Below are 11,285 nucleotides of genomic sequence, written 5' to 3'. Positions count from 1 at the left end.
GAGTTCTATCAGACCTTCAAAGAAGATCTAATCCCAGTTCTTCACAAACTATTCCACAAAATAGAAACAGAAGGTACTCTACCCAACTCATTCTATGAAGCCACAATTACTCTGATACCTAAACCACAAAAAGACCCAACAAAGATAGAAAACTTCAGACCAATATCCCTTATGAATATTGATCCAAGGTCATCTTAAAGGTATCTTCAAGGAACTGTTTTCATCAATTTGTCAAGTAGATGAGAATTTGTGGCTATCCAAAATCACCTGGGCAAAAAACAACAGTGTAATAATGAAGAGATAGTTCAACGAATATAAAGATGATACTGCTTGTCTTAGAGGTAGGCACTTAAATGGCCCTCATAGAGTACTCTCTATACAACTCTCTAATGAAGATAGGAATCTTGTGGTGGATGTGTAGAAGGGATGTATGTTGCACCTAAGGTTTAGAGCATTCTGTATTGGGTTATAAAAATTATGATGAACTGGTGTTGATGAGAATAGTAGAGTCTGTGGGAAATTACTAACCTAGAGCAGAATCCTTTTCTAAAACACTGTTGACAGGTAAACAACTAGAGAGTATAAGACCAAACAAGAGACTGTTGAAAGTTGGAAGACTTCTGGAGGTACAACATATTTGGCAGATCTGAATGTGCCCCAATCCTTCTTGGACCTTAGGAAGATGCCAACTCTAACTGATTATATGTCATTCTAAAGTGAAGCAACCTAAACAGTACAGATTACAAAAGTAGTAATGAATTCATCCGTGCTACTCTACACAGTCTTATGATTTGAGCTAAACAACTCATATAACCTCAAGGCTTGTTCATGCTGTGTAACACCTTTGCTAATCTGTGACTAATGTCCATGTGGATGCACAATCATCAAGTCAATTTAATGGTGTCTTGAAGCAGGTAACAATAGGCCTACAAATGTGCTGAACTTCTGTTAAGCTTCCATTTCATAAATCCAACCTCTACACTGTTACACATTTGTCAAAGAAACTAAAAGGATACTAAATTCAGCTCTTACAGAATCTATGAGAATATAGACTATATATGTAATTATATTTTCTTTGGGTTCAGATGTGCCAGGAGAGGGCATCAGATTGCATTACCAATGGTTTTAAACAACCATGTGCTTGCTAAGAATTGAACACAGGACTTCTGGAAGAGCAATCAGTGCTCTTAATCACTGAGAGGTAACCCAGACCCAAAAAGACACACAAGGTATAGTCACCAATAATTTCATATTAGCCAAAACACAAAGTAATCATGATAAAACTCACAGACAATTTGAAGCTTAACAAGAAGGAAGGCCCAAGTGAGAATATTTCAATCCCAATTAGGAGGAACAAAATAATTCCAGAAGGCAATGGGAACCACCTGTATAGGAGAAGGTACATGGAGGGGAAAAGGGGTCAGAATCAAATATGGGGCTGGGGGAGACAGGAAAGAAGCCTAGAGTGCTAGAAGAATTATTGGAAATATGCAGCAGTAGAGAGTGGGGATCAAGGGGAACCTCTATAGTATCTCAGAGACCTGGAATGTGAGAGGCTGCCAGGACTCAATGGGAATTGCCTTAGCTGAAATGCTCATCAGTGGGGAGATGGAACCTAAGAAGACCACCTCCAGTAGATTGCCATGGCACCTAGTTGAGGAATTTAGCCACCCACTCATCTTCAAAATATTTGATACAGAATTGTTGCTAGCTAATGGGAAGACAGGGACAAAAATGGACCAGAGACGAAAGGAAAGGCTATCCAATGACTGGCCCAAATTGGGTTAAATTCCATGCACAGGCACCAAAGCATGACACTATTACTGATGCCATGCTGTGTTTACACATAGAAGGACATGACTGTCCTCTGAGAGGTTCTTCCATCATTTGACTGAGATAGATGTAGATACTTAGAGCCAGCTATTAGACTGAGATCCTGGAACTCTATGGAAGAGTTAGGGGTAGGATTTTAGGAGCTAATTTGGATGGCAACCCCAAGCAATGAACAAAAGTATCATCTAACTAGGGCCCTTCTGACATCCCAGATTCTTAGCCACCAAGCGAAGAGCATTCATGGGGTAGTCCATGGCCCCTGGCATATATGTAGCAGAGGAAGACCTTGTATGGAATGAGTGGGAGAGGATGTGCCTTAACCTGTAGAAACACACAGTAGTATGATGATGGCTGGGATGAGGTAGGTGGGGTGGGTGTGTGGGAAAACACCCTCTCAGAAGCAAAGGGACAGGGGGATTGTATGATGAATTCTGGACAGTGAATGGTAATGGTGGTAAACTTTGGAATGTAAGTAAAAATAATTTTAAAAGGAAATGAAAAAGACCGTTAGAGAATAAAAGTAGGAGCTGGGATTCCTGAGAATCATATGTTTATTGAATTAAATCTTTGAGATGTGGGTGATCTAGAGATCAGAGTTTCCTTCCCAAGAGATACAGTGTCTTAGTCAGGGTTTCTATTCCTGGGCAAAACATCATAACCAATAAGCAAGTTGGGGAGGGAAAGGTTTATTCAGCTTACACCAAGGAATTTAGGACTGGTTCTCAAGCTGGGCAGGAAGCAAGAGCTGATGCAGAGACCATGGAGGGGTGTTTCTTTCCTTTTTTCTTTAGTTATTGATTTATTGAATGAAAATATTATAAACCATACAGATACAGCTAGAGAGAGATATAATGTTAAAGTTTCAAGATTACAAAATTAGAAGTATACAGAATCCTATCTAATAGAGTTGACATGACATCTTCCCAGCAAAATTGTACATTTATTTATATTTGTTCTCTGAGCCACATAATTTTGCACTTTTTATTCAAAATACCCTCTTTAACAGGGTCATGAAATGAAATTATAAAATTATATTAAAGTGATTTGATATCTGAAAAATATTCAAAGTGAAGAAATTATCATTAAACTGTAGAAACTTATAAATGATTACTTTTTCCATGAGTCTCTGTGCCAGTGTGTCTTAGTTAGAGTTTTAATGCTGTAAAATGACACCATGACCAAGGCAAGTCTTATAAAGAACAACATTTAATTGGTGCTGGCTTACAAGTTCAGAGGCTCTGTCCATTACCATCAAGGTGGGAGCATGGCAACCTCCAGGCAGGCATGGCATAGGCAGAGCTGAGATTTCTGTCTTCATCCAAAGGGTGCTATTGGAAGACTGACTTCCAGGTACCTAGGCTGATAGTACTAAGCCCACAACACAGTGACACTCCTACTCCAACCAGGTCACACCTATTCCAACAAGGCCACACCTCCAAATGATGCCACTCCCAGGTCCAAGAATAGACAAATCATCACATTCTACTCCCTGGCCCCCATAGACTTGTTCAAACACAGGAGTCTATGGGGGGGTATATTTAAATATAGCATAATGCAAAGTGCATTTAGTCCAGCTTTCAAAGTGGAAGGGTGTTTCTTACTGGCTTGCTTCCCCTGGCTTGCTAAGCCTGTTCTCTTCTAGAACTAAGACTATCAGCCCAGAGATGGCACCACCCACAAAGGGACCTCTCCCCTTGATCACTAATTGAGAAAATGCTTTACAGTTGGATCTCATGGAGATTTTTCCTCAGCTGAAGCTCCTTTTTCTGTGATAACACCAGCCTGTTTCAAGTTGACACAAAACTAGCCAGTGCATACAGCTAGGCTTCTGAAATCCCCCATTTACATTCTAGTAGATGTATTTCCTTTTGATGAATATTAGACCTAACTGCTTTGCCTGCCATTTTCATCAGCCAAGTACTCTCTTTCAATGATATAAGGATATATTTTTGATATTGAATTAGAAGATCCCTCAGTGTTGACTAGATGCCAAAGAATGGAAGCTATGATGCCACTGGCTTTTGACGAATTTTCATCACTGTTTCTATAGCACAAGTGCTAATATTAGCAGTAAGTATATGAAACTATACTTATTAAGACAACCATGGTGCAATTGTTACCGTTGCAGTTAACAAACTTCTGATATGATTAACAGTCAATACAAGAAATCAACTTACATTTGTTATTTTAAAAGAATGCCCAGTAATTTTTGAAAGACTATATTTCCTAGAAAGAAATTAATGGAGGGTTTTGTTTTTTGTTTTTTTTGTTTTTTTTTTTGGTTTGTTTGTTTTTTTTGTTGTTGTTAAATTATCTAATTCATTTTAGACCAACTTATAAATACATAATTTAAAGATGCAGGATATTATAATGTCAGCTTAGTTCACAGAGAAATACTCTTCAGCATAGCCAGTGATTACTGGCAAGGATTCAAAACACTATGGATAATTTGCTAATTCTGTGGTATGGTGGCCAAATATTCAACGATGAATCTTTCTCTGTCCATAATGATTGGGAAAAAGATGAAACAATGTAAGAATCTAAGGAAGAAGAAGTAATCATGAACTATTATTTTTTCATGGTCTGACATTATCATCGTTAATCAGGCAGCTGATAATGGCAAAATATTTGCACAAGGAATCAATACGTAGGAATTAATAAAATGAGACCATCCAGACACTCATAAGTATGTTGTAATAAGTCAGTTAACATTCCCAGAAGACAGAAAGATATGTTTCATGAAGAAGTGTTTCTGAATGTAACTCGTGTTGTCTCATGGCTGGCTGTACATGCCCTTGGGTTATCTGCTAAAATATATAGGAACAGTAAACTAACTGAATATGCAACTCCAATAAAGAAGATCTCCAGAGAGAGAACTCATCTTGCTTAGAAACTACTCAGTGATGGAACTGCCATTGAGACAACCTCACTTCTGTAAGTAAATCTCCCACCCCTATTCCTCTCTTGGTAAAAGAATTCAGGAGCTTATTTTAATTGGATTGTTTCTTTGGAATCTTTGACATTCTCTCTGGTATGAAGAACTATTTGTTCACAGACTAACAGGAGTAGAATTCTGCATAGACTTTACACTATCTTGTAAAATTATTTCTCTTGTAAGAAACTGTACAAGGGTACAAGAGACAATTGGATTAGTAGTTTTCATCATCCTTTAACTTGAGACATGTTGCGATATTTAAAGAGAATCTGTTGTCTTACCTTCTCTGTTGAGCAGAGAGAACAAGGAAAGTGTTCCTTGTAGCCAATGAGTTGAACTGATAGTAATTATTAAGCAGCTTCCAATGCATAGGACACCTTCCAGAACAAAGAATAATACATCTCAAATGGAAAATGTTTTGGAGTTTCAGAAATTGGAAAATATTGAAGGTGTAAGTTTAGTGGATCAAATTAATCTTATTTTAAGGCAGAAGAAACAGAATTGTGATTGTGAGTAAAAGGTTGGCATTCTTACTTCTACCTTAGCTAAAAATAAGACATTAGAAAAACAATTTGAACATATTAAACTTATCCAATCTGAGTATGTCCAGAATACATTAAGAGAGTTTAATCTGCTGAAAAAATTAAGGAGCAGATCAACACTAAAATGAATGATCTGAAGTTTTTGATGAAAAAAGTCTCTGATGGATTTTTATCATGTTAGCAGTTCCAAGTTGATATCATACATTAGACAACATCTCTTTATTGTCTTGTTAGTAATCATCATGGTTGTATTTATGCTCAAATGGATAGAGGGAGCCAAGAAGTAAACTCTGCTATCCCTGTGCCATAAGTGTCCAAAACATTGAAATCAGACATGATGACTAAAAACTGCATATTCTTCAAGAGTTTGGTGACTGAAAATGAGTTTAAATTCCAAAGATAGAAAACCATCTAAAAATACCTTAAGATATAAGTACAGAACTAATTTTAATTTCAGAAATTTGTAAAATTCAGGAGGACTTTTGAAAAAAATGTAAAATCAGTTGCTCCTCAAACTATTATTCAGAAAAATTCAATTACTTGCCTAAGTACTTAGAGTGACTTTATATGACATTACACATATCCAGTATACAGTCATGAAGGAAAACATTTAAAAACAAACAACCACCTCACCACACCCCCCAAAACTCAAAAAAAAAAAAAACCCACCTTTTAGCCACATACAACTTTTCTGGGCCTAGGATAACTCAGGTTAATATACCATCACTAAGTGGGTTTTGTTTCAATATAGCAAGGGCACTCAGTGCTTAGAGTGACTTGATATGTCATTCCAAAAATCCAATATGAAGTTATATAGCAGTGAAAAAAAGGAAAAACAAACAAACAACTCTCCAAAAACAAAAACAAAAACAAAAAACAAAACAAAACAAACAAACAACAACAACAAAAAACTAATAAGACCTTTGGTCATATAGAACTTTTCTTGGCCTCAGTTTAATGCACCATCTCTAAGTGGGTTTTGTTTCTATGTAGCAGGGGCACTCCTGCTGCTACTCTTGTCAAACTTGCTGCTGTGGGAGAAAGCTTCATCAGTTCCTGCATGTATGGCAGAAAAGAGCGGCTGCTGGAACCCACTTATGGAAACATTTGACAGTGCCATCCGGAAAGCTGAAACCCTTCGTACACTTGCTAACCAATTCTATGTAGAGCTTGTAAGTACCTCAACCTACATACTAATATTTGAACTGCACTAGAACCTGAGACTCTAAACATCCTGACTCAGATATGAGAATATATACCTTCATAGATAAACGATGACCCAACTGCTCAAACAGGGACAGGGCCAATTGGACAGTGTCATGAAATTTTATAGAATCTAATCATATTAATACATTTTATCTACTTTATTAAAAAATAAAAAAAATAACTATGGTAGACACTTTTAAAATGTGCTTGGGGAAGAACTCTCATTTCCTGTTTTTGCATTCAGAATCATGAAAATCTATTGGCCATGTTCATTTAGCACACTGCAGGTACACACTGTAAAAGATGTGCCTTACAGTGAACTGTATATTTGTAACAGAGATAAAGTAAAACATGTGAGGATGTAGGAAAAAAAGGAACAGAAGAAAAGAAGGAAGGAAGGGGGAGAGAGAGAGAGAGAGAGAGAGAGAGAGAGAGAGAGAGAGAGACTAGCATTTCAATAATCCCATAAATACTAGAAATTGTTCTTTAAAGATTTTTAGTGTTAACAGTTTTTCTGATATCAGGGTAGGCATAAAAGTGTATCCATTATCCCTGTGGTGACTGCCATTTCTCAATGTCAAAAAAAAAAAAAGACACTATAAAAAGAGGCAAACCTTCAATAAGATGGGCATCAAAAGAATTTGTCTCTGTTCAAAAGCAAACATGCTGTCATATTTTTTGACTAGATGTTATTTTTTCCCCTTTACATGACACAGTACCACAACCAATTCTCATCTGGAAAATTTGCAACTCTTGTAAGTACCTTACTTTCTTCCAGCTGCTTCCCAATAAGGCCCTCATGTCAACGATTGACTTTAGAAGAGAAAGCATTATACAGTGTTTCTATTCCCTGTTCCTAATTGACAGCTTTTCAACTTCTTAACCTTCACAAATTTTCATTAAGATTTCATGAATTAGCTGGTTCTTTAAAATAAATAAGATATCCTAAAGTAATTAATATTTATTAATATTTCATATTTTGTTGAAGTTGGGTTTACATATAATTTACTGTAAAATAGTTTATTTTGTGAGTTAAAATACACACAATTTCATTCTAAAACTATTATAAACATGCCCAGCTACATTCTTTAGTGTTAAATTATATTAACTTTTAACTTTCTTATTTGGGTAAGGAAATTTTGGTACCTGTTGACAGAAAAGAGTAAGATTAATAAATATGTTCTATGGCTTTATGCTGAAATCCTAAACAATTGTAGCAATGAAATCACTTAGTTCTTCATCAACTTAATCATTTCAGTGTCTGCCTTGCTTAACTTTTGAAAGTGAAGGAGAAAAGGTATTAAGAGAGGAAGGAGTTAAATATTTAAGAGCTAATGAAAGACCAAATTAAATTGCAGATGCAATGTACAAGCACAAAACTACATAACAAACATTTTCTTAATTTGTGAATATCTCTATTTCATGAATTACTTATGTTAAAATTTACAAATCCACTAAAATTCATTAATATTCTGGATATGAAATTATTTATGATTTCTGAACTCTGTTTTATTTATTTTTTCCAGACTTCCAAACTGGTTCGGCGGGATGAGATTGTTTTCAGAGCTGCATCTTACTGCCATTCTACTCTAACAAATCCCCCAAATAAGGGAATTCAATACATAACTATTGAAGTGAGTTTACTTTCTGAGTTTTCCACAGAACTCCAGAAGCAGTATATTGCATTTGTAGCACTGTCAGTTATTACAGGCATTATGATAGCTACAGTAATCATGCATGCAGAAAAAAATGAAGATAAAGTACAGAAAATAATCATATTATAGTATTGATAAATTATATATAAATTAAAATACCCCAAAAACAGTGCAGCAAATACTTAAATATACCATTTAGAGAATGGTATTTTAGGAATGATCAACCACTCAAATTTCACTTACTATTTTTCTTTTTAAGATTCTTTGAGCTAAATTGACTATTCATGGATATATACTCACTCCTCCATCAGTGATAACAATGTGGTTGTATTTATTATATGTTACTAATGAGGTCTGCATGATAGCATTCTATATGACTGAACACTATCTCCTTTCTTGAGTTTCAATTCTGTCCTGATTGTATTTCCCTTTGAACCTATCTCTTCATCCCTCTATTATTCTCTATGACTTAACTGAAAACCAGATGAACAGAGTAGTCCAGTGAAATAATAGTTTATGTTCCTTAGAATGCAATAATTATCAAATTCATGATGAGAAGGTCTGCATATCATAGCAGTTCTATTTTAGTTGTTATATTGTTCTTCCCCTATACATGGTGTACCTGAATCCCTTATTGAATCCCTGCCTCTATCTCTCAGGAGTGAAACCTTATTGGTCTCTCTTTAGCACTAGCAAACAAACAAACAAACAAACAAACAAAAAACAAATTATAAAGAACTCACTGGAGAGCAAGCTGTTAGAATTGCATTGGGAGAACAAAATATGATGATCTAACATCAGAAAAATTCTAATTGACAAGCTCTACAATTTGTTTTATATTTGAGAAAATAACAGCAGTTGTTTAAATGTTATACTTCCAAAACTATATAACATCTATACATGTGTCATATACACATAGTAAATGCATGTCTCAGTTCAGCTTCTTTACATGAATAATATCGCAGGTATCAAACCTGCTAAACTGAAAATTTTTAATGCAATGTTTCAATTGTGTTTCTTAGATCCCAGAGTATTTAAAAACTTTGATAAATTATGTGGGTGCCTGGATTAGCCCTCTATTCCATCTAGTGATTGAACTGAGTGCCATGAAAGATGTCCCCGAAACTATCCTCTCAAAAGCCAAGGAGATTGAAGAGAACAACAGAGAAATTCTGCATGACCTTAGGTGGATAATCACCGAGGTGAGGACTTCCCATTAGTTATTGTCACTCATAAAATAAGTAGGTTGTAGAAATTAACAACAACAACAACAACAGCAACAACAATATTGAAATACCTCATTTTCCAGAGTAAAACATAGATATTTGACATTGCTTACAATCTTTCCATATGACAGTGTTTCTCAACCTGTGGGTCATTACTCCTTTGAAGGTAAATGATCTTTTCACAAGGGCCATATAACAGATATACTGCATGTCAGCTATTTACATTACAATTACTTAAATTAACAAATTTAGAGTTATTAAGTAGGAATGAAAATAATTTTATTGTTGGGGTTTACCCCACACAAGGAACTATATTAAAGGGTCATAGCATTAGAAAGTTTTAGAATCACTGTTATAATAGGTTGCTGGCATCTCCAGCCTTTTCAGATGCTTCTCATATCTTTCCATGCTTGAGATCAGAATGAAACACAGATGTTCCTCTTAGGCAGTTAAAATACACCATTCCTGGTTGGATGAAGAGAGCTCTGGTCCTTCAATCACAGTCAACCTTATGGTCTGCATATTAAATTTCCATCTGATCCTCATCACTTGTGAGATTTTTATACATAGACCTCATGGAGTTTGGATTTAATAGAAGAGTGGTGTACATCATCTTCTGTAAAGTAAATATAAAAGGAAATGTAAGAATTTCCTGAGTGAGTAACTGATATGAGCTCTTCCACTGACCCAGAATCAAACAGGAATTTCTTACACTTCCTCTCTTCTGAAAGGACATACTTCCTCTGCAATTAATTACATATTAGAAGGAATGCACATGAGTCTTTATCACATTCTAAAAGTCTAACTGCTTGAGAGTCTCTTGGCTTAGAAAAATGAAAACCCATAACTTTGATGGAAGCAGCACTTTTCTGAATATATTTCTCTGATCAGACAAAGAAGAAATAAGGATAAAGGAACACTAACAATGTAATCAATGATTAACTGAATATCATTTTCATTTTTAGGTCTATCCTACCTCAAAGAAGAAGGAAAATTTTCCCAGCTGGGAACTTCTTTCATTCTTAAAATCAAATAGCAGAAATTCTAAATTTTTGGCAATGTTTAACCTTTCCCACTGTTTAGAGTATGATACACAGTTCTTTCTATTTCATCTCAGAATACTGAAGTGTCGAATAACTGGAAAAGATTGCTAAGTGCACATTTACCATATCCGCTTTGGAGATGCTCCACAAAAGTTCATTGCAGAGCTGTTGCTTTTAATTGTAAACATTTCAAATACATGTGTGGGTATAATGGGTCTCTTAAAAAAAAATAAAATCACTCTCTTTAGAAATGTCCAAAATTTTAAAGCTTATTCATCTTTTGTTCATTGAATAGAACATATATCAATAAAGTTAGATTTACTCAATCAAATATATCACAAACAGTAGATGTTAATCTAGCAGGTAATGTTAATGTTTACTTTAATAAGGTTACATTTATTTCACAGAAAAATATGAATATCAAGTTATTATAATCAAAGTATAAAATTCATTAACTGACCATTATTCTAATTAGAATATAAAACTGTTACTGCTTCAGGACATTCAGATTGTCCTTAGGAAACAATGTGAAAAGCACAGCCATATGTGAGATTTTTGTTTTTGTTTTTGTTTTTTGTTTTTCGAAACAGGGTTTCTCTTTATAGCCCTGGCTGTTCTGGAACTCAATTTGTAGACCAGGCTGGCCTCAAACTCAGAAATCTGCCTGCCTCTGCCTCCTGAGTGCTGGGATTAAAGGCGTGTGCCACCACGCCCGGCTGAGATTTTTAAAACATAAATTCTTTTAGGATGAAAATACCAGTTAGTGATGCTCGCCTCAAGATGTGTCATAAGCCCAACTACAACTTTTCTCTGCAATAGCATGATCATAGATATGATCTACATGT

The 11,285-nt window shown here is 35.3% G+C and overlaps 1 protein-coding gene across 5 annotated transcripts; it reads left to right on the top strand.

The window, feature by feature from the left end:
- Positions 1 to 4,671: 4,671 nt before the first annotated feature.
- Positions 4,672 to 10,764, top strand: LOC110308247 (prolactin-8A8). 5 transcript variants are annotated; one of them, XM_029468509.1, is made up of 7 exons: positions 4,672 to 4,767; positions 5,066 to 5,277; positions 6,304 to 6,482; positions 7,233 to 7,271; positions 8,043 to 8,150; positions 9,194 to 9,373; positions 10,363 to 10,764. In XM_029468509.1, the coding sequence occupies exons 2-7, from the start codon at positions 5,133 to 5,135 to the stop codon at positions 10,549 to 10,551; spliced, it is 840 nt and encodes a 279-aa protein (XP_029324369.1). In that variant the 5' UTR covers positions 4,672 to 4,767; positions 5,066 to 5,132; the 3' UTR covers positions 10,552 to 10,764. The 5 variants fall into 5 exon arrangements, with proteins under 5 accessions (XP_029324369.1, XP_021036333.1, XP_021036335.1 ...); XM_021180674.2 differs by having other exon boundaries at positions 5,063 to 5,277; positions 6,307 to 6,482; positions 10,363 to 10,695; XM_021180676.2 differs by lacking the exon at positions 5,066 to 5,277 and having other exon boundaries at positions 6,307 to 6,482; positions 10,363 to 10,695.
- The last annotated feature ends 521 nt before the right edge of the window (positions 10,765 to 11,285 follow it).

Source organism: Mus caroli, chromosome 13, assembly GCF_900094665.2.
Source record: "Mus caroli chromosome 13, CAROLI_EIJ_v1.1, whole genome shotgun sequence".
Lineage (NCBI taxonomy): Eukaryota > Metazoa > Chordata > Mammalia > Rodentia > Muridae > Mus > Mus caroli.
Note: the sequence above shows the minus strand (reverse complement) of the source record. Positions and strands in the feature narration are given on the sequence as shown.

Bases quoted from the DNA above. Each gene is read 5' to 3' on its own strand.
- LOC110308247 (XM_029468509.1), top strand. From the start codon at position 5,133: ATGCATAGGACACCTTCCAGAACAAAGAATAATACATCTCAAATGGAA. The intron at 6,483-7,232 runs GTAAGTACCTCA...TACATGACACAG, and splicing joins ACCAATTCTATGTAGAGCTT to TACCACAACCAATTCTCATC. The intron at 8,151-9,193 runs GTGAGTTTACTT...TGTGTTTCTTAG, and splicing joins TTCAATACATAACTATTGAA to ATCCCAGAGTATTTAAAAAC.